Source organism: Rana temporaria, chromosome 6 (assembly GCF_905171775.1).
Source record: "Rana temporaria chromosome 6, aRanTem1.1, whole genome shotgun sequence".
In the NCBI taxonomy this organism is placed as follows: Eukaryota; Metazoa; Chordata; class Amphibia; order Anura; family Ranidae; genus Rana; species Rana temporaria.
The window spans coordinates 113,080,655-113,107,503 of NC_053494.1; the positions used below are offsets into that span (position 1 = coordinate 113,080,655).

The 26,849-nt window shown below is 46.5% G+C and overlaps 1 protein-coding gene across 1 annotated transcript; it reads left to right on the top strand.

Moving 5' to 3' along the window:
* The first annotated feature begins 2,568 nt into the window (after positions 1–2,568).
* C6H2orf69 (chromosome 6 C2orf69 homolog) lies at positions 2,569–18,429 on the top strand. The gene is made up of 2 exons (XM_040357187.1): positions 2,569–3,049; positions 17,341–18,429. The coding sequence occupies exons 1-2, from the start codon at positions 2,813–2,815 to the stop codon at positions 18,169–18,171; spliced, it is 1,068 nt and encodes a 355-aa protein (XP_040213121.1). The 5' UTR covers positions 2,569–2,812; the 3' UTR covers positions 18,172–18,429.
* The last annotated feature ends 8,420 nt before the right edge of the window (positions 18,430–26,849 follow it).

Below are 26,849 nucleotides of genomic sequence, written 5' to 3' on the forward strand. Positions count from 1 at the left end.
TACGCTGCGCATCTTTAGATACGTCGGCGTAAGTGCTTTGTGAATCTGGCCCAAAGAGTCTATATGGGAAAAATGGCAAACAGATGTATGCACCAATCACTTAGTCTTTTTCCAATGCTTTTAATAAATGAAACTTGCGATAGTAGAGGGTAGGGATGAGCCGAACACCCCCCTGTTCGGTTAGCACCAGAACCTGCGAACAGACCAAAAGTTTGTGTGAACTTTTGAACCCTGTTAAAGTCTATGGGACTCAAACGTTTGAAATCTAAAGTGCTAATTTTAAAGGCTAATATGCAAGTTATTGTCCTAAAAAGTGTTTGGGGACCCGGGTCCTGCCCCAGGGGACATGTATCAATGAAAAAAAAAGTTTTAAAAAAGGCAGTTTTTTTGGGAGCAGTGAATTTAATAATGCATAAAGTGAAACAATAAAAGTGAAATATTCCTTTAAATGACATACCTGGGGGGGTTGTCGGTATGCCTCTGAAACATTGCATGTTTCCCGTGCTTAGAACTGTCTCTGCACAAAGTGTCATTTCTGAAGGAAAAAAGGCATTTAAAATCACTTGCGGCTATAATGAATTGTTGGCTCCCGGCAATACAGAAAAAAGTAATTCATAAAAAAAAAGAAAAAAAAGAAGATGCGTGGGGGTCCCCCCAAATTCAATTACCAGGCCCTTCAGGTCTGGTATGGATATTAAGGGGAACCCTGCCGTCAATTTAAAAAAAAAATACGTGGGGTTCTCCCCAAAAATCAATTCCAGACCCTTCAGGTCTGGTGTGGATTTTGAGGGAAACTCCACCCCAAATTAAAAAAAAAATTGGCGTGGAGTTCCCCCAAAAATCCACACCAGACCCCTTATCCTTAACGCTTCAACGTTGTCGGTATCCTGCGACGGTGATCTCCTCTCTGCCAGGGTCCAGCGATGAGAAGATCTCTTCATCCAGGTCCGGGAGCCAGAGCGCACGCATCGCCAGCCGCCTGTCGCCTGAGAGTCAGCTCTACACGGCGCTTGCGCAATGACTATGACACATGCTGCATGCTCCCGATGCTAGTGCTACTCTGCAAGGGACGGGGTGATTTTACCAATAAAGTAAGAGGAGAGATCACATCACACAGTAAGTCTGCACAACACTACACTGACACACACTACACATAGGCACATTAACCCCCCCCCCCCCTGTCACAGTGTCACTGAATGCAGTGATCATATATGTACTGATCACTGCATTTAGTGTCAGTGTGACAGTTAGGCTGCATTCACATCTAGGCGGACAAAATCGCAGCGTTTTGTCCTGCGAATTGCAGCGACAAATAGCGGCGTTTTGTACCACGATTTGCGGCGACAAAACGCCGCGATTGTCCGCCTAGATGTGCCCCTAGATTGTCCCCCTATGGAGATGGTTCCCATCTCCTATGCCGAAAACTGCCTGAAAAAAAGGTCCGGGACTTTTTTTCAGGCGGCAGGCGTTCAGCGTGGAGATGGGAACCATCTCCATAGAGGGCCATGTTAAATCATCCCTCTGGCGTGTCGTGGCGGCAGCGGGCGTCACACTACAGGCGACAAAACGCCTAGGTGTGAATGGGCATTAAGTGTGACAGGCAGTTAGTGTTAGGTTCAGGGTAGCCCCCGTACCCCCCCCCCAATAAAGTTTTAACCCCTTGATCACCGCCCTAGTTAACCCTTTCACTCCCTATTGCCAGTGTCACTAAGCGATCATTTTTCTGATCGCTGTATTAGTGTCACTGTTGCCGCTAGGTAGCTAATTTTTTTTTTTTATTGCGATTTTTTTTTTTACTAAAGACATGTGGCTGAATACATTTTGGCCTAAATGTTTGACTAAAATGTAGTTTATTTGATTTTTCTTATAACAAAAAGTAAAAAATATTGTTTTTTTTTTCAAAAATGTCGCTCTATTTTTGTATATAGCGCAAAAAATTAAAAACGCAGAGGCGTTCAAATACCACCAAAAGAAAGCTCTATTTCTGGGAAGAAAAGGACGCAAATTTTGTTTGGGAGCCACGTCGCACGACCGCGCAATTGTCTGTTAAAGCGACGCAGTGCCAAATTGTAAAAACCCCTTGGGTCATTTGGCAGCATATTGGTCCGGTCCTTAAGTGGTTAAATGCATCCCCTGTAGCCATTCTGTGGTGAAGGGGTTAAGTCCTAAGCATAATAACAAGTATTGAATTTGGCCATCAACATTGAACTATCATCTCTGTCCATCCGCCTCTTTTGTGAGTTTAATAGTTCGTGCAAACCCGCCCATCAACCGTGCAAAACCCGCCCTTCATTTGACGTGTACTTTATTGCTAAAATCACCCCGCCCCTTGCAGAGTAGCATCGGGAGCGTGCGGCATCGCCTGGCGCAATGTCATAGTCACCGTGTAGCGCTGACTCAAAGCTCTACATCTTGGGCGGCTCCGCGCTGCGCCTGCCCAGTACAGGTGGGTCCTATCCACCGGGGTACCTTTTTCGGCAGGTAGAACTCATGTCCACGTGATGTCAGCGTGAGAAATTGTTCCCTCCTCCTGATTTGTTATTTACTAGGCTCAGGCCACGCTCATCCATCCTCTGGTCACGCCTATCCCATGCGCTGATCACGCCCACTTCCACCTGAGCCGTTGTTCTGTCGAGAAGCACTGCCCATCATTGAAAATCAACAGAACAGCGCGTATCAATGGACTGCAGTGTGAGCTGTCTGTGGCAGGCCTCGCTCTTCCCCTACTGCAATCTGCTGCAGGGTGACAGGACGCTCAGTCCTGATTACGTACAGCGCACAGACGGGTCTGCACACAGGGAGGACTGATTACATGCGCGGCTTAGTGAGAGCGCTGGGCTCGGCGCACCGCCTGTTGCTTCATACTGTGTCCGGACTGTTCAGCATGTGTGCGGGGGCGAGCGCCGCGTCCACCGACCTCCCCGCATTGTACACACTGACGGCGGTGACGGGAAGTGAGCCCAGCAAGTGTAATGATCTCCTTTTCTCCCCTCCGCGGGACCGAGCCCAGAGGCCGCACCATGTCATCTACTTCCCGGGGGACGTGCAGGTGAGAGCAGGGTGACCACTGTGTGCTGGTGACCATAGTGTGCTGGTGACCACAGTGTGCTGGTTACAGGGTGACCACAGTGTTCTGGTGACGGGGTGACCACAGTGTGCTGGTGACCACAGTGTGCTGGTGACAGGGTGACCACAGTGTGCTGGTTACAGGGTGACCACAGTGTTCTGGTGACGGGGTGACCACAGTGTGCTGGTGACCACAGTGTGCTGGTGACAGGGTGACCACAGTGTGCTGGTGAGAGCAGGGTGACCACTGTGTGCTGGTGACCATAGTGTGCTGGTGACCACAGTGTGCTGGTGACAGGGTGACCACAGTGTGCTGGTGAGAGCAGGGTGACCACTGTGTGCTGGTGACCATAGTGTGCTGGTGAGAGCAGGGTGACCACAGTGTGCTGGTGACGGGGTGACCGCAGTGTGCTGGTGATGGGGTGACCGCAGTGTGCTGGTGACGGGGTGACCGCAGTGTGCTGGTGACGGGGTGACCGCAGTGTGCTGGTGACGGGGTGACCGCAGTGTGCTGGTGACGGGGTGACCGCAGTGTGCTGGTGACGGGGTGACCGCAGTGTGCTGGTGACGGGGTGACTGCAGTGTGCTGGTGACCGCAGTGTGCTGGTGACCACAGTGTGCTGGTGACGGGGTGACCGCAGTGTGCTGGTGAGAGCAGGGTGACCGCAGTGTGCTGGTGAGAGCGGGGTGACCGCAGTGTGCTGGTGAGAGCGGGGTGACCGCAGTGTGCTGGTGAGAGCGGGGTGACCGCAGTGTGCTGGTGAGAGCGGGGTGACCGCAGTGTGCTGGTGACGTGGTGACCGCAGTGTGCTGGTGACCGCAGTGTGCTGGTGAGAGCAGGGTGACGGCAGTGTGCTGGTGACGGGGTGACGGCAGTGTGCTGGTGACGGGGTGACGGCAGTGTGCTGGTGACGGGGTGACCACAGTGTGCTGGTGACGGGGTGACCACAGTGTGCTGGTGAGAGCAGGGTGACCGCAGTGTGCTGGTGACGGGGTGACCGCAGTGTGCTGGTGAGAGCGGGGTGACCGCAGTGTGCTGGTGAGAGCGGGGTGACCGCAGTGTGCTGGTGACGGGGTGACCGCAGTGTGCTGGTGAGAGCGGGGTGACCGCAGTGTGCTGGTGAGAGCAGGGTGACCGCAGTGTGCTGGTGACGGGGTGACCACAGTGTGCTGGTGAGAGCAGGGTGACCGCAGTGTGCTGGTGACGTGGTGACGGCAGTGTGCTGGTGACGGGGTGACCACTGTGTGCTGGTGACGGGGTGACAGCAGTGTGCTGGTGACGGGGTGACCGCAGTGTGCTGGTGGGAAGAAGGTGACCACAGTGTGCTGGTGACCATAGTGTGCTGGTGGGAAGAAGGTGACCATTGTAATCTCAGTGTGATGGTCTCCTCACTAGGATCGTAGTCCCGTCACATAGGCTCCTCCCCCACGCGTTCCGTCACTAGGCACGTGACTAGTGACGGAACGCGTGGGGGAGGAGCCTATGTGACGGGACTACGATCCTAGTGAGGAGACCATCACACTGAGCGGCAATCTAACTCAGAGCCTGTGTCAATCGGCGGTTTTGCGAGTTCATATACCGTCGGTGTAGTCTCTTGTCCATTGTCCTTTGCTATACAGTATTGTACTATGAGGCTTGTCCTCTTTCTTTTTCTTTTTTCCTTTATATTGGAGTTTTTCTGCTTGGATCTTTTATGGGAAAGGTCGTTGTCTGTCTAATGAGAAGCATTGAGGAGGAAACGCCAGCTGATTACCATAGGGCTGCATATGGGTTTTAACCCATAAGGAACTCATTTCATCATCTCATTGGACTTAGTATTTTTCATAAGTGTTTTTCATAAGTGTTGCTATTTATACTCACTGTGTATGATTTATATTATTAACATTCACACTGTACTCACTCAGCACTAGTTAATACTAGCGCTATCACTTATTCATTTCAGGCCTGAGCAATTCTTGTTGCCTGACGCCCCGGACCTGCAGTTCTGGGTGCTGGACAGCTGATTGTCAAGCCCTGCATTACACACAGAATGTGGGCACTTCCCATTTCTGTTCCTGGGACAAATACGAGTAGGGTTGAGCGCTGCTCAGCCATTCACAGGAAGCTTTGTATTTTATCAACAAATACAAGGTTTCCTCTGGCTGAGGTGGAGATTTTGGCCCGGATTGACAAAGCACTTACACCGACGTAAGTACAAATGTGCGCCGTCGTATCTATGCGCCGACCCACATACTAAGATGCGCCTAAAAATAGGCTTCCTACGACCGACCGACGTAACTTGCCTACGCCGTCGTATCGTGGGCGCATATTTACGCTGGGCGCATTTGCCGCTCCCATTGATTTTCTATGCACATATGCAAATGAGGGAGATACGCCAGTTTTTACGAACGTATTTGCACCCGGCGCATAATATACGCGGTTTGCGTAAGTCGTACGTCCCAAGTGAAGTTATTCCCCATATATGAGGCGCAACTAATGCTAAGGTATGGACCGCACTGGGATATGTCCACGGGACGGCGCATGCGCCGTTCGTTTTAAGTACTTGTATGGCACTCGGCCCATCATTTGCATGGGGTCACGCCTTATTAGCATGGCTCACGCCCACTTCCACCTACGACGGCTTGAGCAGAGGGACCCTAGCGCAGTTTGGGAGGCAAGTGCTTTGTGAATTCGGTGCTTGCCTCTCTGCGCGTCGTCGGCGTAGCGTATATTGAATACGCTACGCCGGCATAAATATGCGCCAATGTATGTGAATCCGGGCCTTTGTCAACTGCCCGCCTCTCCACCTCAACCACCTCAACCAATCAGTTGAAGCCTTGTATTTATTTATAAATATAAGATACTTCCTGTGAATGGCTGAGCAGCGCCATTCACATTAGAGTGTGACACCATTAGTCTGCAATATTGAATTTTTTCACAATATAATTTTTTTTTTTGAGATACTGATTTTTGGGTTTTCATTAGCTTCAAGCCATAATTGTCAAAAAAAAAATGCTTAAATGTATCACTCTGTGTGTAATCTATATAATATAGGAGTTTCACTTTTTGAATTAAATTACTGAAATAATCATTTTTTTTTTTTTTTTTTTTTTTTGATATTCCAATGTTTTGAGTTTCACCTGTATCTGCATTTCATTGGCTTGTATAAAGGGAAAGGCAGAGAACAAAGCCCTATACTATACACTGAGGGCCAGATTCAGGTACATTTGCGTATCTTTGCGGCGGCGTAACGTATCCGATTTACGTTGCGCCACCGCAACTTAGACGGGCAAGTGCTGTATTCTCAAGCACTTGCTCCGTAAGTTGCGGCGGCGTAGTGTAAATCGGCCGGCGTAAGCCCGCCTAATTCAAATTTGGATCAGGGTGGCGTGTTTTATGTAAATCTACTGTGACCCGACGTGATTGACGTTTTTCCCAAACGGCGCATGCGCCGTCTGTGGAATTTCCCAGTGTGCATTGCTCCAAAGTACGCCGCAAGGACGTCATTGGTTTCGACGTGAACGTAAATGAAGTCCAGCCCCATTCACGGACGACTTGCGCAAACGACGTAACTTTTTCAAATTTCGACGCGGGAACGACGGCCATACTTAACATTGTTGCGCCGCACTTATGCCACCATATAGCAGGGGCAACATTACGCCGGGAAAAGCCCAACGTAAACGGCGTCAATTTACTGCATCGGCCGTGCGTACCTTTGGGAATTCGCATATCTAGCTAATTTACATATTTTGACGCGTAAATCGGCTTACACGCCCCTAGCGGCCAGCGGAAAATTGCAGTTACGATCCGACGGCGTAAAAGACTTACACCTGTAACTGATTCTAAGAATCAGGCGCATAGATACGACGGCTCGGATTAGGACTTATTCTCAAAACTAAATGCCCAAAGGTTTTGGTCCTGCTGCATTTTTTGCAGCATATTGCACCATTTTACAAAAATGCACTGCATTGGATTGTATGGTATTACAGTCCCATGCAATCCAGTGCAGGCAAACACAGTGGGGTAGATTCACGTACGGGCGCGCATAGTTACGGCGGCGCAGCGTATCGTATTTACGCTACGCTGCCGTAACTTACAGGAGCAAGTGCTGTATTCACAAAGCACTTGCTCCGTAAGTCGCGGCGGCGTAGCGTAATTCAAATGTGGAAGGGGGGGCGTGTTTTATGTAAATTTAGGATGACCTGACGTGATTGACGTTTTGTACGGACGGCACATGCGCCGTCCGTGTACATATCCCAGTGTGCATTGCTTCCAAGTACGGCGCAACGACGTATTGGTTTCGACGTGAACGTAATTATTACGTCCAGCCCTGTTCACGAACGACTTACGCAAACGACGTAAAAAATTAAAATTTCGAAGCGGGAACGACGTCCATACTTAACATTGGCTGCGCCTCCTAATAGCAGGAACAACATTACGCCGAAAAAGCCTTAACGCAAACAACGAACGCCGGGCGCACGTACGTTTGTGAATCGGCGTAAGTAGACAATTTGCATACTTTACGCTGAAAACTACGAGAGCGCCACCTAGCGGCCAACGTGAGAATGCACCCTAAGATACGACGGCGTAAGAGACTTATGCCAGTCGTATCTTAGGCTAATGTCGGCGTATCTAGCTTTCTGAATACAGAAAGTAGATACGCCGGCGCAGCTTAGCAATTACGCGGCGTATCTATGGATACGCCGGCGTAATTGGTCTCTGAATCTACCCCACTGAGTTTGTGATCTGCATTTGGTGTGTTAGGATTATATTTACACCTGTAGCAGATCACACACTCAATGCGTTTGAACATGGTGTGGGAAATGTGGGTTTCCCACTTCGTTTTGTTGTGAACAGGTGCTAATATTATCATTGATGGCATTAAAAATTCATTTTGGTATATTTTGTTACTGTAAATGTGCACTTGATCAATAACTGCACAAATATTGTGCCACATAAAAAAAAAATTGCAACTACCACCACCATTTTATTCTCCAGGGTTTGTGAGGGGGGGGGGGGGGACAAGTCATATAGCTACATTGCTGCATGACTGTGCAATTGTCATTCATCGTGTGACAGTGCTAAAAATGTGGCCTGGGCGAAAGTGCCCAGTAGGCAAGTGGTTAAAGCCTAGCTGGCCAAGACGTATTTCATTCACTATGCAGGTTAGGATGAAGGAAAAAAGCTGGGACAGCCGCACTCCAAAAAAAACTCCTCCTTTAATTCAAAATCACAAAATACATGCCACAGCAAAAAACAGCACAACAAAAGAAAAGCTAACGTTTCGCACTATGCCTTAGTGCTTCTTCAACCGTATTTTATTCACTAGTTGATGCAGTGGCAGCCAACACTGTATAAACTCCATGTAGCAGCTGCATACAGCAGGGATTGAGAAATTTCCTTGGAATCTAGGAGCCAGCTAAAAAAAGTTAGGAGCCAGGAACGTGCCCAGTTACGCTGAGCTTGCGCGCAGAAGCGAACGCATACGCGAGTAGCACCCGCATATGAAAGCGGTGCTCAAACCAAACATGTGAGGTATCGTTGCGATTGGTAGAGCAAGAGCAATAATTCTAGCCCTCTGTAACTCAAAACATGCAACCTGTACAATTTTTTTTAAACGTCGCCTATAGTCATTTTAAAGGGTAAACGTTTGTAGCCATTCCACAAGCGATGCAATTTTGAAGTGTAATATGTTGGGTATCAATTTACTCGGCGTAACATTATCTTTCACAATACAAAAAAAAATTGGGCTAATTTTACTGGTGTCTTTATTTAAAAAAAGTGCGCTTGTAAGACCGCTGCACGAATACGGTGTGACAAAAAGTATTGCAACGACCGCCATTTTATTCTCTAGGGTGTTGGAATAAAAATTATATATATATATGTTTGGGGGTTCTAATTAGAGGGAAGGAGATGGCAGTGAAAACAGACAGGGGAAGCTCCATTAGCATTGCTGGTTGTCTTGTCATACCAACAGCCACCAGAAGATAGAGCCAGATCGCAGAAAGAAAGCATAGGCCTGCAAAAGGCCTCAATTACTGGCCGGCACGGCCTGACACGATCGCGCGGCAGGGGAGGTGAGGGCGCACGGAGACACAGGATGCGCCAGGTCGCTAATTCTAGTCGCAATGGCGACCTGGTGCCCGGGGTTTGTCGAACTCTGGCATACAGGGCTGTGTTCCATCCTGTTCCTGGAACAAAATTATCGTATTTTTATAAATAAATACAAGGCTGCAACTGATTGACAGAGGTGGGCAGTTTACAACAAAATCAGAGGAAACCTTGTATTGGTTAAAATAAAATACAAAGCTTCCTCTGAATGGCTGAGCAGCGCTCAACCCTAGTGAATGTTGTCCCAGTAACAGCATGGGAAGTTCCCATACCACTGCGGGAACACATCCCTGTATACTGTATGTAGCTGGGCTTTATACAGCATAAAGGAATTCATTTGTTTGGGCCAAACAAACTATTTAAAGTCCATAGTATTCCTGGAGTTAGACTTTAAAGTCAAGGGGGGCACTGCATCTGAAGAAAATAAGTTTAACTTCCACATATATAGAACAGCTTTTTTTGTCTGAATTAAAATGGATAACTATTATTATTTATTAGAAATGATTGTTGATCCAGAGAGTACTGTATACACTACATAAGGCACTTTGGTGCATTTTGTTAATGTGCGTTATGGCACGGCAGCCTATTTATTTTAAATGAGTGGCCAATGAACCAAAGCGGTTTGGAAAACAAACCTGCACTATTTTTATTTACTGTTTCCTCTTCACACTACAATGTCAGACAGTGTGTTTCGTAGCACTGTACACTATTGTGAAAGGTGTAGCGTGTTGCTGCACTGCAATGAAAAGTAGTGAATTGCAGTGCTGTACATTACAATACAAGGTAGTGCATTGCAGAGGTTCACTGGGGTGCCACTTAAAGGGGTTTTCCACCCATTTCTTTATCGTACATCACGGGACACAGAGCGGCATTCATTACTATATGGGTTATATGGAGTACCTTCAGGTGTAGACACTGGCAATCTCAAACAGGAAATGCCCCTCCCTATATAACCCCCTCCCATAGGAGGAGTACCTCAGTTTTTTACGCCAGTGTCTTAGGTGTTGGTCATGGTTTAGCTTGCCTCCACATCCTTGGGATTAGGTGAGCTAACCGGTTCTGTCCAAAAAAGCCTCAGCGCTAAAGTGGTCAGTAACCGGACCCCAAACCCTTGGGGTATAGCCCATAATGCTTTTCTTTTTAGAGAGCTGGACCCTGGGCCCAGAACTTAGAAACCTTTGGGTGCCTAATGTTTCTGTTGCCAGAGTGCTATATGGGCCCAGGACAGTGGATCCTTCATAGGAACCCAGGGCCTGAAGGTCTAGACATCCCCACGGAGATGGGGGAAGATTGGGCCTCTTGCTTGGCAAAGTCCTGCGGCATGGAGCAGGTAAGTGAGGGGAAAACTTGCGGAACTTGGTTCTTAGCAGGTTTTTTCTGGGGGGTCACAGGGGACATGCCTAAAGTTATGCGCTGCATCTGGCAAACTAGTCACATATCATAAAGATAGGATGGCTCTATATGTATTATTCCCCATAAGATGTGACCTCCCTTGTAGTGTTGGAAAAGCATTGAGTGGGGCCTGTGTGATATAAAAGTATATGTGTGTGTCAGAGAGCTGTGCTTACCTGCAAGCCTCCAGGCGATGCTCCATTCAGTCTTCCTCCTCACGGCCTGCAAAGCAGGCAAAACGCTGACCTCCTCATGGTTCCAGGCTGCAGTTTGCTGGAGCAGAGAGGTCCCTTCCTCCCAACCCCACCCCCCCCCTGTCGGGAGGGGCATTTCCTGTTTGAGATTGCTGGGGGGGAAGGGCGGGTCAGTGGCTTAAGGAAGGGGCGGCCCTTCCTTGTTTGTTCCATATAGCTCATTCAATACTTTGGAACTGAGGAGGAAAGACCAGAACGGCAAGCACAGGGCGCCGAGGACACACAGTGGCCAGAAAGAATATTGCAGTCTTCAGAAAGACTGTTTTCAAGCCTAGGAATAGGCTGTTTCTTTTCCATCTCATAGTTTTTCTTGCAATACTACTCAGGGGGACAGAATGTTTTTTCTTTCCTAGATTTGAAAAAAAAAAAAAAAAAAGATTTTTTTTGAAAAAAAAAAAAAAAGTGTCATCTAGGGGAGAGGAAGCATTTTTTATCCCCCAAACAGGTGTTTGGGCATTTAACTATTTATAAGTCCCAGGTACCAATAAGTAGCAGGTGTACCTCGGTATTGTACCATGGCATCAAAAAACAAGGGTACAAGAGGTGGGGATTCCCCCAGAGAGTCTGAGGTCTCGGACAAAGCTATGCCGCTGCTTTCCCCACAGGGAGCCTTGGGGCCATCGGGATCTGGGGCTGGAGCTGACGCGGGTCAGTCCAACCCTAAGATGGTCACGGAGGAGGTATTACTCACCTCTTTAAAAGAGATGCAGAAAAGCATGGGTAAAATGATAGCCGCAGCTATGCGGGGCAGTAAGCGGAATAGATCTCCGTCGCCCGAGCGCGGACCCTCAGAAGAGGAGGTCCTTTCCTCAGGGGAATTGGACGACCTCTTGGACAAGGACCAAGTAGGTTCAGGGATCGAAGATCCGGATACAGAGGAGTCTGGGGCAGTCTCCCTGAGGGAGAGCTGGTGGATTCAAGGATTGTCGGACTTGGTCCATAGGGCATTCAACTTGCCAGTACCAGATCTCCAGGTATCGACGGTTTCAGCTTTGGGCTCACTGAGGGCGCCTCAAAGCAATGCTGTGTTTCCGATCCATCCTCTATTAGAGGGAGTTTTGTTCCAAGATTGGAACAAGCCAGATAAGATCTTCTTACCACCTAAGAAGTTCTCTGTCCTATATCCTATGGAAGAAAAATTTTCCAAAAGATGGGCTACTCCTGCAGTGGACGCAGCCATCTCATGTGTTAACAAATCGTTAACATGCCCTGTAGAAAACATACAGGTGTTCAAGGATCCAGTTGATAAGCGCTTGGAAGCACTACTTAAGAACTCCTTCACTACTGCAGGGGCAGTAGTACAGCCAGCTGTGGCTGCGATTGGGGTCGCTCAAGCATTATCGGATCAATTTAAGCAGATGCTTAAACTTATTCCTGCCCAGCAGGCAGAAGAATTTTCGGATGTCCCTAAGGCCATATGTTTTACGGTAGACGCAATCAAGGATTCTATCCAGCAAGCGTCACGTTTATCGTTATCCCTTATCCATATGAGAAGACTCTTATGGTTAAAAGGCTGGGAGGCTGAGCCCCCATGCAAGAAGCTCCTGGTAGGGTTCCCCTTCCATGGAGGACGACTCTTCGGAGAAGACCTAGATAAATACATTCAGACCATTTCAAACGGCAAGAGTACTCTCTTGCCAACTAAGAAGAAGGTTCAGGGGCCTGCGTTTAAACGACAGTATTCCCCTGGGCAGGGGCCCTCTAATGCCAAGCAGTATCGACGGCCTCCTGCAAAAGCAAACTTCGGCTTCAACAGCAAATCACAAGGACAGGCTGTTAGAGGCAAAAGGCAGTGGTTTCGCAAACCAGCAAAACCAGCCCCCAAGCCAACCTTATGAAGGGGCGCCCCCACCCACGAAGGTGGGGGGAAGGCTGCGACTCTTTTCAGAGATTTGGGAAGCCAGCATTCCCGACGAGTGGGTACGGTCTTCCGTGGCCACAGGCTACAAATTAGATTTCCTAAGGTTTCCTCCTCCTCATTTCCAGGAGTCGAGGATTCCAAACGATCCGCCTCGGATTCCGGCCAGTCCTGGAACAGGGGCTGGGTTTCTACTCCAACCTATTCATCATCCCAAAATCCAATGGAGATGTCAGGCCAATTTTGGACCTAAAAATGGTAAATGCATATCTAAAGATCCGCTCATTTCGGATGGAATCCGTGCGGTCAGCAGCTGCCACACTCCAGAAGGACGACTTCATGGCGTCCATAGACATAAAGGATGCCTACCTTCATGTTCCAATTTATCAGCCACATCAAAGATATCTACGCTTCATGGTGGCTTCGCGTCACTTCCAATTCGTGGCGCTTCCCTTCGGGTTGGCTACGGCCCCCCGGGTGTTCACGAAGGTCCTAGCTCCGATCCTAGCCAAGCTAAGGATCCAAGGGGTCACGATCCTAGCATACCTGGACGACCTCCTAGTCATAGACCACTCGTCTCCCGGCTTGGAGCGAGCAGTGGCCCTCACGGTCCAATACCTCGAGAGGTTCGGCTGGGTCCTAAATCGAGAAAAGTCAGCTTTCCAGCCCACAAGGCAGTTGGAATATCTCGGCATGAGATTAGACACAGAACAACAAGGAGTGTTCCTACCTCTGAGGAAGGTAAAAGCCATCAAGGAATTAATCCTACTGGTTCTAAGCAAGAAAGAACCGACTATTCGCCTATGTATGAGGTTACTAGGCAAGATGGTGGCCACGTTCGAGGCGGTACCATACGCCCAGAGCCACACTCGCATCCTACAGGCAGCCATCCTGTCAGCATGGAGCAGAAGGCCACAGGCCTTGGATATCCCGTTGCCGCTCTTATCAAGAGTCCGACAAAGTCTGTGTTGGTGGTTAGACCCTCAGAATCTACTGAAGGGGAAGTCTTTCAGCCCAGTGGCTTGGAAGATAGTGACCACAGACGCCAGCCTGACGGGCTGGGGAGCAATTTTGGATGGTTGCACTCGCCAAGGTACTTGGGCAAAGCCAGAGAAGCAGTTGCCCATCAACATCTTGGAGCTCAGAGCTGCTCGACTAGCCCTCAGGGCTTGGACGTCAAAATTGCAGGGGTTCCCGGTGAGAATTCAATCAGACAATGCCACGGTCGTGGCATACATAAATCACCAAGGGGGAACCAGGAGTCAAGCCGCTCAGAGAGAGGTGAGCTTGATTATCCTATGGGCAGAGGCGCATGTGCCCTGCATATCGGCAATATTCATTCCAGGAGTGGACAACTTTCAGGCGGACTTCTTAAGCCGCCAGACTCTATGGCCGGGGGAATGGTCTCTGCATCCACAAGTCTTTCAAGCACTCTGCCAAAGATGGGGAGTGCCGGACGTGGATATCATGGCATCGAGACTCAACAAGAAACTAGACAGGTTCATATCCCGCTCAAGGGATCCGATGGCCTGCGGAACCGATGCGTTGGTTTGCCCTTGGCATCAGTTCAAACTTCTTTATGCGTTTCCCCCGCTCCAGTTACTACCCCGCCTGCTGCGCAGGATCCGGGTGGAACACATACCAGTCATCCTGGTAGCTCCAGCATGGCCCAGAAGGGCATGGTACTCACTCATCCTAAAGATGGTAGTGGGAGACCCTTGGACTCTTCCTCTACGGCCAGACCTGCTATCGCAAGGTCCGATCCTCCACCCTGCCTTACGGCATCTAAATTTGACGGCCTGGAAGCTGAATCCCTGATTCTCAGGGGTAGAGGTCTGTCTCAGAAAGTAGTCTCTACCCTAATCAGAGCCAGGAAACCGGTCTCTAGGGTGATTTATTACAGGGTCTGGAAGGCCTATGTAGGCTGGTGTGAGTCCAAGCGATGGCTTTCTCGCAAATTTACCATCGATAGAGTATTACGTTTTCTCCAGCTAGGAGTGGATAAAGGATTGGCATTAAGCACAATCAAAGGACAGATTTCTGCTCTGTCAGTGTGGTTTCAGCGGCCGCTGGCCACCCACTCGCTGGTTAAGACCTTCCTTCAAGGGGTCTTACGTATTAGACCTCCAGTTAAATCCCTGCTTTGTCCGTGGGATTTAAATCTTGTTCTGTCAAGTTTACAGAAACAACCGTTTGAGCCGTTGGCTGAAATTCCTTTGGTTCTACTGACAAGGAAGTTAGTATTTTTGGTTGCCATAGTTTCCGCAAGAAGAGTTTCGGAGCTAGCGGCCTTATCCTGTAAGGAACCATATCTTGTTTTTCATAAGGACAGGGTCGTTCTCCGCCCTCATCCTTCCTTCCTACCGAAGGTCATATCCAGTTTTCATTTGAACCAGGATTTGGTATTACCATCCTTCTTCCCTAAACCTACTTCCAGAAAGGAAGGGTTGCTGCATACCTTGGATATTGTCAGGGCCATGAAGGCCTATCTTAAAGCTACAAAGAAGATCCGGAAAACAGATGTGCTGTTCATTCTACCGGATGGGCCCAAGAAGGGGCAGGCAGCTGCAAAGTCCACCATTTCTAGGTGGATTAAGCAATTAATCACTCAGGCCTACGGCTTGAAAGGGTTGCCTCCTCCAGTATCATTAAAGGCTCATTCTACTAGAGCCATGGGCGCCTCCTGGGCAGCACACCACCAGATCTCTATGGCTCAAGTTTGCAAGGCGGCAACCTGGTCTTCTGTCCACACGTTTACAAAATTCTACAAGTTGGACGTAAGAAGGAATACTGATACTGCCTTCGGGCAGGCAGTGCTGCAGGCTGCAGTTTGAGACCCTCGGATTCCGGGGGCTCCTCTTTTTTGAGTTAAATTTAAAATTTAAAATTATTTTTCTCAACTAAGTTGGATTTATTATGATTTGAGTATATCTCTAAATTAAATCCTTTGTCTTGGAGATGTTCTCCCTCCCCTCATTGTAAGCATTGCTTTGGGACATCCCATATAGTAATGAATGCCGCTCTGTGTCCCGTGATGTACGATAAAGAAAAAGAGATTTTTAATACAGCTTACCTGTAAAATCTTTTTCTTGGAGTACATCACGGGACACAGAGCTCCCACCCCTCTTTTTTGAGGACCATTTTGGGAGGCATACTGCTTGCTACAAAACTGAGGTACTCCTCCTATGGGAGGGGGTTATATAGGGAGGGGCATTTCCTGTTTGAGATTGCCAGTGTCTACACCTGAAGGTACTCCATATAACCCATATAGTAATGAATGCCGCTCTGTGTCCCGTGATGTACTCCAAGAAAAAGATTTTACAGGTAAGCTGTATTAAAAATCTCTTTTTTGTAAGTTTTTATTAAAAGTCAGCAGCTACAAAAAGTGTAGCTGCTGGCTTTTAATAAACCGACACTTACCTGCTCCACGGCTCCAGCGACGTGCCGGACGGGGCTCCGCTCCTCGCCCCCCCTCGCCGGCCGGCGTCTTCATGCTCAGTGTGGGCACCCGGCCGTGACAGCTTTCGGCTTCACGGCCGGGCACCCACTGCGCATGCGCGAGCGGCGAGGCGCCGTCTGATTGGACAGGCGATCGCCGAGGACCTGTCACGTGTCCTGGGCGATCGCCTACAGCAGCCCCTTCCTGTAGGTGATTAAGCTTAATCGCCTAGGCGAGTAGGCTTAATCGTCTGCCCGGAAGGAGGAAGTGGGACAGGAAGTCCCACTCCTCCTGAAGCCCCCACTCCCCCCCAAAAAAAATTACATGCCAAATGTGGCATGTAAGGGGGTGAGGAGTGGGATAAGCGGAAGTTCCAAATTTGGGTGGAACTCCGCTTTAAGGTAAATGGCACCCCAGCGCACCAACATACGTAACATGAATTGCGTAACATGCACAATGGTGTCAATGTGCTCCATGGTGTGTTTTTTCCTGTTGGAGCAAAATCGGACAATGATCCCCCCCCATTTTTTATTTATTTTTTTTCTTTTGGATTAACTGCAGGTTTTAAATTTTTATTTGTTTTTGTCTTTTAGCTGAACGTGTGTGTGTGTGTGTGTGTGTGTGTGTGTGTGTGTGTGTTTTCTCTTTCGTCCATGGACGGACACAGCTTCCTTATGTTGACTGTAGGGTTATGTTCCGTCTATTAGGAGAGGACAGTCCTTTCCTAATAGACGGAAAATAACCCTACAGTCAAGATTATACGGAAGCTGTGTCTGTCCATGGACGACGGAGAAAAGGATTTTACGGTGAGTACAAAAATCCTATTTTCTCTTTTCGTCCATAGATGGACACAGCTTCCTTATAATCTTGACATGTGGGTTATGTTCCGTCTATTAGGAGAGGACTGTCCTCTGCTGATAGACGGGACATAACCTTACAGTCAAGATTATAACGAAGCTGTGTCCGTCTGTGGACTTCAGAGAAAAGGATTTTACGGTGAGTACAAAAATACTGTTTTTTTTTTTCTGGCCTATGTACTATATAAATGTTTCTCTTTTAATCAGTCACCATGTATATTTTGGTTTCCTATACAACTCACACAGAACATTTTTCAGTGCTAGCAGTACAGCACAATGAGAGCATTCTATAGGTCAACCAGATGGACATTAATTGACAGGAACATGTAAAGAACGTGTAACCCGGTTATTAATTGGTTCCTTTTCTTTAATATCCCCTGCAGAATTACCGCAATGTCATGGCAGGCCACTCTGAAAACTTCAGATGGAAACGGTGGAGTCTTGAAGATATTGCAACTCTCCTTTCTCGGCGCTTCCCTTCCAGTTACATATGGATTGTGAAACCTTCTCGCATGCATCTCCACAAATTCAGCTGCTATGACAACTTTGTGGAAAGTAACCTGTTCGGAGCCCCTAAACACAGCGAGGAACTGATCGCTATTAAGCAACTTCATTTCTTGCTTACTAATGCTTTCACTGTGGCACAAAACCTTCTGATGTCTCAGAGTAACAAGTATGTTGTGAACAGTGACCAGGATCATTCTGTGAGCCACACGGGTTCTGCATATTCCACCAATGGCTGCCATTCAGAAGAAGACAGTGTTAAGCATTGCTCCGAGGACTCGTCTGCTTTTCTTGGTTCACCATCTGTAAAGGAGTCCCTGTCCTTCACTGTGATTGGATTCAGCAAAGGATGTGTTGTACTAAATCAGCTTCTACATGAACTGCATGAAGCTAAAAAAGATAAAGAAGTCAATGTATTTGTAGACAATATTGAATCCATGTATTGGCTTGATGGGGGGCATTCTGGAGGCATCAATACCTGGATTACCTGCCCTGATATTTTGAAAGTATTTGCTCAAAGGCGTATTGCAGTCTATACCCATGTGACGCCTTACCAAGTTAGTGACTCTATGCGCTCCTGGATTGGGGAGGAGCACGGGAAGTTTGTAGAGCTTCTGAAAGAGTATAATGTAATGGTGAATGATCACTTACATTTTGCCTATGAAGCACCTTCATTGGATAACCATTTCAGAGTTCATGAAGTTTTCTAGATGTGTTTGCAGAATATTTACAACCCTTCCACGTCGGCTCTTTCAAGTGTATTTCTCATAGAATATATGGAAAGCTCACTTGGATTAACACAGGCAGGCTGGTTAGTGAGCCAAGCTGGAGCTGTCACCACTGCATTAAAGCTGGCGGGGGGAGTTGATCGAGTACTCTTCCACTCCACCAGATTTGGGCAAAATATTTGGGTGGACTTCTTCTTTTACTGATGAATAAAAAATTCAGGCATGCTTCCAGTGATGTGACCCAAGTATATATACTTTTTTTCTGGTTAAACTTCATTGTTTAGTTACAAGACTAAGGCTGGATTCACAGCCTATGCATTTTTAGTGGGGATGTCCCGATACCGAGCATAGTACTCGGGGGGGGAAATGCTCCAATGCTTCACCCGATACTTGGGCAGTCAGGGGTGATCGGTGCGGCAGGGGAGTTACAAGCACTGATCTGCCCCCTTTTCAGCTGTTTTAGTGAAAGTTATACAACGGTGATCAGTGCTTGTAACTTCCCCCAAAGCCGCATCGATCACCGCTGACTGTCCCCGTTCTGTCCCGCTCCGTGCAGCTCTCCGTGATCCGTGCAGCTCTCCCCTCCGTGTAGCTTGTCCCCCTCAATTTGTCAGGATGGAGAGCGGAGGTAGGAGCCGCTAAACCTGGTTCCTACCTTTTCAGAATGAACAGAGTCAGTGATCACTGACTCTGTCCATTCACATAACTGAGCATCGTAACCTGTGTTTACGATTCTTCAGTTTATGAATGGAGAGGAGCTTCTCTCCATTCATTTTAGCTGAGGCTGCAGAGAAAGGGACTGGGGAATCTGTGTCCTTGGGTCCTTTCTCTGTCTCAAAGTGGAGATGTCAGGGGTCAAAGAAGAAAGCACTGTTAAAAAAATAAATAAATACAAAATTGTAAAAAAAAAAAAAAAAAATACTGCCACATGACATTAAAAAAAAAAAAGTTTCGGTATCGGCGAGTACTTGGGGGGGGGGGGGGAAGTATCGGTACTTGGTCTCAAAAAAGTGGTATCGGGACAACCCTAATTTTTAGTGCATTTTGCAGATTTGCACCACAGTCCATTTAACATTGTTTCCTATGGTACACGTTCTGTAGTGCAAATCTGCAAAATGCACTAAATGTGTGAATCCAGCCTAAAACATTACACAGTGGTGCCTGGACTCTGCATGCAGTGCTAGATAATCGTATGCTTATTTAATGGTACAGAGACAATATAGTATATAACGCCAAAGGTTGTGATCCCACCACTAAATCTCATCACTGTTTAGCAGCCTGATACAATTTCATGTGCTGTATCAGATACAGTAAGTAGCCTTTCCATGTTGCTGTAGTGGAGCTTGGAGCAAGGATCCTCAAACTACGGCCCTCCAGCTTTTGCGGAACTGCACATCCAATGAGGCATTGTAAAATTTTGACATTCATAGACATGATGGGAATTGTAGTTCCTGAACAACTGGAGGGCCGTAGTTTGAAGATCCATGTCTTGGAGGGTACAGATTGAAAAAACTTTAGAGACCATTCCAGTGGTAACAGTTGATTAATAAACCGATTGTGAATGCAGTTCTTGCCATTAGTTAACACAATTGTGTTGAGATCTATAGTAAAATTCATGTTATGAAGAACAGTTTGTAACTAAAATGGCCACAGAACATACTCCTTTTTCTGAGATAAGACTTGCTGTATTTATTGCTGAAGTTTAGGTATGCAGATTTTCTTGGACCATTGTAAGTGCCATACCTGTCTCATCCTCGTAGAAAATTGAAATCACTGTAGTAATCACCGCTAGTACAGTGATCGCTGCTACCCTGCTGTTTAGTGAACACGGGTTCATCATGGAGAAAAAGCTTTGTATTTTGCCAATGAAGGCAAAGCATTGGGGGTTATTTACTAAAGGCAAATCCACTTTGCACTGCAAGTGCAGACTATAAGTGCAAAGTGCACTTGAAATTGCACTGAAAGTGCAGTCGCTGTAGATCCGAGGGGGACATGCAAGAAAAAAAAAAAAAAAAGCATTTTAGCTTGCACATTAAAGCAGGGTTTGACAAATTTGCTTGGAATCTAGGAGCCAGCTAAAATAGTTTGAAGCCAGAAAACACGTCCCGTCCCGCCAAGCTCGCTCACAGAAGCGAACGCATACTTGAGTAGCGCCCACATATGTAAACGGTGTTCAAACCACACATGTGAGGTATCGCCGCGATTGGTAGAGCGAGGGCAATAATTCTAGCCCTAGACCTCCTCTGTAACCCAAAACGTGAAACCTGTAGAATTTTTTTAAACGTCTCCTATGGAGATTTTAAAGGGTAAAAGTTTGTCGCCGTTCCACGAGTGGACGCAATTTTGAAGCGTGACATGCTGGGTATCAATTTACTCAGCGTAACATTATCTTTCACAGTATAAAAAAAATGGGTTAACTTTACTGTTGTCTTCTTTTAATTAAAAAAAGTGTATTTTTTTACCAAAATTTGCGCTTGTATGACCGCTGCGATTAATTCCTTGTTCAGTAAATTGAATAAAGAATGCATCTTGCATGCTCCAGTACGGCTCTTATGATTTGGTCTGAGGTTGTGCCGTGTCTGGTAGATCCTCTAGGAATGACCCATTTGAAAATGCTAATTAGAGGGGGGGTAGTGATCAGATATTTTCACTAAAAGTGCATTTATCCTTGAATTGGTTGTACTTGGGTATATCGGCAACTTCTCTATTACAATATCCTACTGTTTAGGTGGGAGCCCTTCTTTAACCATAGGTATAAAATCCATTATCTGTAATCACCTGTAATCTTTGTCTTTCATATTTGTTGTTACGTAATTAGTATAGGCTGTGCCTATAAGCGTTGCATATCTATAACATTCCAATTTTTAATGCTATGGTGTTATATATATATTTTTTTTTGGCTGTAAATGGGGTCCCAGGAACAGGTCCTGATGTTTGTGGTGCTCAAATATCTGTGTTGTCTGTAGTAACCAGAAAATTACTTTTGAATATTCTGACCAAAAAAAAAAACACTGACTCTGGTTGTTACGATTAACACACATTATTTTTCAGACACGTGTGGCATTTGCACAAGCAAAAAGAGCTAACTGTACGTTTTGTGTGCTTTTAGTTTTTTGAGTCTTAAAGTGATTCTAAAGACAAATGTTATTTGTTAAAAATAACAAACACATGTCCAACTAGCCTGCTTTGTGCAATGGTTTTGCACAGTGCAGCCCCGATCCTCCTCTTCTGGGATCCCCCCACCCTGCCAAGTGCCCCCAAAGCAAGCTGTTTGCTTTGGGGGCACTTGAGTAAATGCTCACTCAAGCTGGCTTAGTGTGTTCTGTGATACAGAGTGTGGCTCGGCCACGCCCCCTGTTCTCCATTCATGGTCTGTAAATGACAGCAGCAGGAGCCAATGGCTCTGTCCAATGAGGAGAGAGATACTACTCTTATGCTCATCGCTGGATCAATATCGGGCTCAAGTATATAGAGGGGGGCTGGGGGGTCTCCATGCAGAAAGTTTTCTTTACCTTTATGCATAGAATGCAATGAGGTAAAAAAAAAAAAAAACTTGTACCTCTTTTAGAACTACTTTAAAAAAATAAAAGTTCAACGCCACCTTTTTCTAATTGGGTAGTAGAGCTGCACGATTAATCGTGGAGAGAATCGCAATCTCGATTCTCCCCGCCCGCGAGCTCCCCGTGGGATGACCCACGATTCTTTCGTGTTCATCGCTGGGTCCACGTAACCGGCATGGAACGCAAATGCCGCCGATTTTGAAACTGACGTCAGCAGCCTGCGCTGCTGGATAGATGTCTGAGCTCTCACAACAGTAGTTTGTATCCATGCGCCACCCAGTGGTTGCCGCCGGTACTGCTCCTGATGTATTAAACCTTCTCACAGTTCTGTACAACTGTGTGTATCCATGCGCCACCCAATGGTTGCTAGCAGTACTGCTTCTGATCTATAAAAAAAAGAGACCAGTGATATGTCTATAATGTTAAAGACCATATAACTCCTATGAAACAAGCAGAATCAAAGTTTTATTCTGTTTTTTTCATAGGAGTTATATATATATTCATATTTTCAGATAAATCACAGGTTAATTAATTAATTTTTTGCATTACATTTTTGAGAATCGTGATCTTTTGTCTAAGCAAAAGAATCGTGATTCTCATTTTGACCAGAATCGTGCAGCCCTATTGGGTAGTATTGTCTGTATTTGTCAATTTAAAGTGGGACCTAACTCTCCCTTTAAAGTCCTGGTTCAGACCAGTGCGACTTGACAGTTCAAAGTCACATGACAAGTCGCATTCCCTCTGGTGTGTAACCGTTCAGTCGCAGAGAGTTTAAAAAGGTTCCTGCACTATTTCAGTGTTCAGTTGACATCTGTTAAATGAAGTTGCACAGATGTCAGAAATCCGTCCATGAAGTCGCACGACTTAAAAGCCGCAAAGGTGTGAACCGGGGCAAAATTTGAAGGCGTCATCTGTCATTTCACTGCAGCGCAAAGGTTTTAGATCTATAGCTGGAAGAAATGTAAAATCATCTTTGGAATATGAGAGTAAGTCTTAAAGTAGTCTGAATAGCTGTGCCTCTCCGCCTCACTGACCTATGCCCCCCTTTTATAAAAGCCATAGTTTGCATAGTACACCCTGGTATGGATTTTCTTACCTCAAATATCTCTTGACCTATGTACATTTTACTTCCAATACCCTCTTATTCTCTGTTTTCCCACACCTTCCCTGTTTTTTTTACAAAAAAAAAACACTATCTTTGACCCAAATGGAAAATAGAATTTAATGAACCTTTTAAACCTCTATATATATATATATATATATATTTTTTTTTTTAATCCAACAAAAAAGTTTTTATTGATGAAAAGGTGGTATACAGCTTATGACATTCAACATTGTACAGCAAAACCAGGAGTACATCTCTCAAAAACCAAACACAGCATGGCATTGCAGTCACCGGGTTGTCTTCCCTCCCACAATAATACACATTTCCCCAAACTATGGCACTCATCCCGCATTTAATCCCAACAATCTGTCCATGACCAGATCCACCGGTGAAAGCCCAGGTGTATCCAGCCACGGAGCCCAAAGGTTCTCATATTTTCGGTTGCTCCCCGTGTTGATAAATAAGCTTCTCCATACGTATCATTTCACCTATCCTAGCAGTCCATTCCCTTGAATTCGGAGGATTCTCAGATTTCCAGTGGAGCATAATCAACTTCCTGGCCTGGAACAGTACCATTTGCACCGCCTCCCTTGTGTACACCTCCTCCACATACTCCTCCAGCACACCCAATAAACACTCTATATTTTCTTTAACACGGTTGGGTAACCCTTGGGGTAGACACCCCCGTGGTTAATCAGCTATGGTCTTGACCAGTAATGGCGACTATTGGTATCTGATTATGTAATTTTTGGAGTGGACATACCTTTTTGTTTTAGGTTTAATTCACCACCCTTTTTGTGATGATGCTAAACAAACATTCTTTTATATTGCTTGATTTAATTCCTTATCTAGTATATGGTATAAAAAATAATAGTGAGTGTGGGTAAGTAGTAACCTAAGTTTGAGCCGTATCAGACCAGCGATCCTATCTCTAGCAAGAATCAGCCAGTGACAGAATCTCTCTTCATTACAATACAAAATTAATGCTAGGCATAATTATGTTGAACATTTATGTTCCTTAAAGCAGAGTTCCATCCACAAATGTAACTTACGCTTTTCGGAATCCTCCCGCCCTCCGGTGTCACATTTGGCACCTTTCAGGGGGGAGCAGATACCTGTCTAATACAGGTATTTTGCTCCCACTTTCGGGCATAGATACCCAAGCCACCCGCGGGTATCTACGCCACTTCTGGCGCCTTCTCCGCCCCTCTCGCTGTCTTCTGGGAGACACGGCTCCCAAAAGACAGAAGGGAACAGTGGGATCGCGCAGCAAGAGTTGCGCATGAGCAATAGGGAACCAGGTAGTGAAGCCACAAGGCTTCACTTCCTAATTCCCTTACCGAAGATGGAGGCGCCTCAACCCGAGGGACAAATCAACTTCGGGTGCCGACATCGCGGGCGCCCTGGACAGGTAAGTGTCCTTATTTTAAAAGTCAGCAGCTGCTAAAATCCGCTTTAAAGGCTAGTTGTACGTTTTGATTATTAAAAATGTGCAATTATTATTTTGCATTGGAGCCTGCGAAGCATTGAAGTCCCAATCAGAAGATCATGGGTGCAGTGCACAGGGTCCAGTAGACTATTTGTCCAGCCGCAGGTCCGTACCAAGGTAGTGGCCTTCAGTTGCAGGGGTGGAGGAAGTTTCAGTGGATGTTGCCACACTTTTGCTCTGAGTCCTTCTGCCCTGGTGGTAGCTGGGGCTTGTTTTTTTTTTTTTTTTTTGTAATTCATAAAACATAAACTTAAGGCTGGGTACACACCTAATGCGGATTTATCTGCATCCAATTCCTATAGCAGGAGATTGTGACCGGTTCTCTATGGAGCCTGTTTACACACATCACCGCAACGTCTCTGGTGTGAATTGCACATGAGCCCTGTGCGTCTTTTGGTCCGAATTCAGGCGGAAATCGGACCTGAAACTGAATGGAGACGCACCGGACTCCTGCTGTGAGCGTGCTGCGGTGTGAACCCAGCCTCAGTGTTCAGAGTTCTTTTCACATGCTAGGCATAATTTATCTTGAGCTATGTACAGATTTGATCTAAAACTGTAGCATGAATTTACCTAAAAGTAGAACTATAAGCAAAAATTTTGTTTTTCATTTTGGATAGATTAAGTAAGGGGCGTAACTAGAGGTCGACCAATATTTTGCCTTTTTTTAATCGGCATCGGCCGATTTATTGTGGGGGAAAAAAGGCAGATTGTGAGGCATCTGAGACAGGGACGTGCTGGATGGAAGTCCCCCCGGCCGCCCACCGTCTATTCTAAACGACTGCAATCACGGCTGCTGTCTGTTGACTCTTTTTTTTGCAGAGGAAGTCGGCAGCGGCGTGTCAGGGGACAAATGGATTCCCATCAGCTTGATTCCTATTTATTTATAAAGCTGTGCACTTGATGTCTATATTAAAGAATATGGAGGAAAAGAGATTTTGGGTCTTAGAAAGTTTTTTTGCTGTGTTTTGTTTCTGCAGTAAAGAACCTGTGTTCTTGCAGAAAATATAAATAACCCCATAGTATATCAAATATATAATTGGCACATACATAATAGCATGGTAAAGAGAAATACTGCGCATAAGAAATTTAAGCATAAAGAAAAAGCAGGATGACTGTATACTGACATTTTCAGGACAATACATTGCTAAGGGGGAGTTGCCTGTGTCTTGTCGAGCTGGTCCCTCCATCGGATAGGTTCCTGCCTCGACTGCGCATGCGCGGCGCCTGCGCAGTAGGACGCCACGGAAATCTCAGAGCCTCAACAGCTGATTGTCAGCTTAGACAAGATTGCTCCCGATGCCTGCGTATACACTGCGCTCTATAGTATACGCTGCTCTACACAGCAAGGGGCGGATGTGATATTGAGCAGTGCTTTTTTTGATTGGTTATCCACACTGCTCTTTACAGCAAGGGGCGGATGTGAGACGTCTATTTTATTGAGAAAACCATCCCCCAAAAAAGAACTGCTCAATATCACATCCGCCCATAGCTGTATAGAGCGCTGTGTATTACGAAGCATCAGCGGCGTCTATAATTGGGCATCAGGAGCGAGCGCGTCTACAGCTGTTCCTGCTCGGAGATTTCCGTCGCCTCAGATTGCGCCTGTGCACTCCGGAGGGAACCATCTCGATAGGAGGAACCAGCTCGGCAGAACACCTGCAATAAACACCATTTTCTTAGTAGCACTGACACTGAGATCACACTCACTGTGAAGTACAGATAACGACTGACGGATATGTGCTGGTCTCAGTTCAGGCCTTTTATACTTCATGCTCAACCCTCTGTCAGTAAAGTGAGTCATTGTTCTCTGTTCAGACTCTATTCCTTGTCTGCTGCCACAGACTATCAGTAGGGGATGTAGCTCAGTGGCACTAGTGGGATGCACTGATGAGGTGGGACTGATGAGATGCACTGATGGACACCAATAGGCGGCACTGACAGGCTGAACTGGTGGGCACTGATCGGCTCCACTGGTGGGTACTAATGAGTTTGCACTGATGGGCTGCACCTATGTGGCACTGACAGGCTGTACTGATGGACATTGACAGGCTGAACTGATGGGCTGCACCCCACCTCTCCACCCTAAACAATAACCTCCTCTCCACCCTAGGTTTTCTAAAATGAAGGAAAAATAAAAAACAATCGGCCTAAAATATCGCCATCGGCCAGAGAAAAACCCATATCGGTCGACCTCTATTCATTCTTTTTTTTTTTTTTTTTTTTTTGCCATCTGTGTCCCATTGGGGAGATTTCTGTTTACTTTTTGTGCCATAGCCAAAACAGGAAGTGAGAGAGTCCCCTGGGGACAAATCATTTGGGGTTTTCTTTTCCAATTCCTCTCCACTCTATCCAAAACCCCCAAAAAAAGTTTTGCCTTTTTATTTGTACTTTAACATATTCATGCATTTTTACTGTCTTTCCTTTCTACCCTTGTCCCCTGACCTAACTTGCTGAGCATATACTACTTGCCTAAAACAAAAATGTCCAGAGATTTTCATTGGGTGGC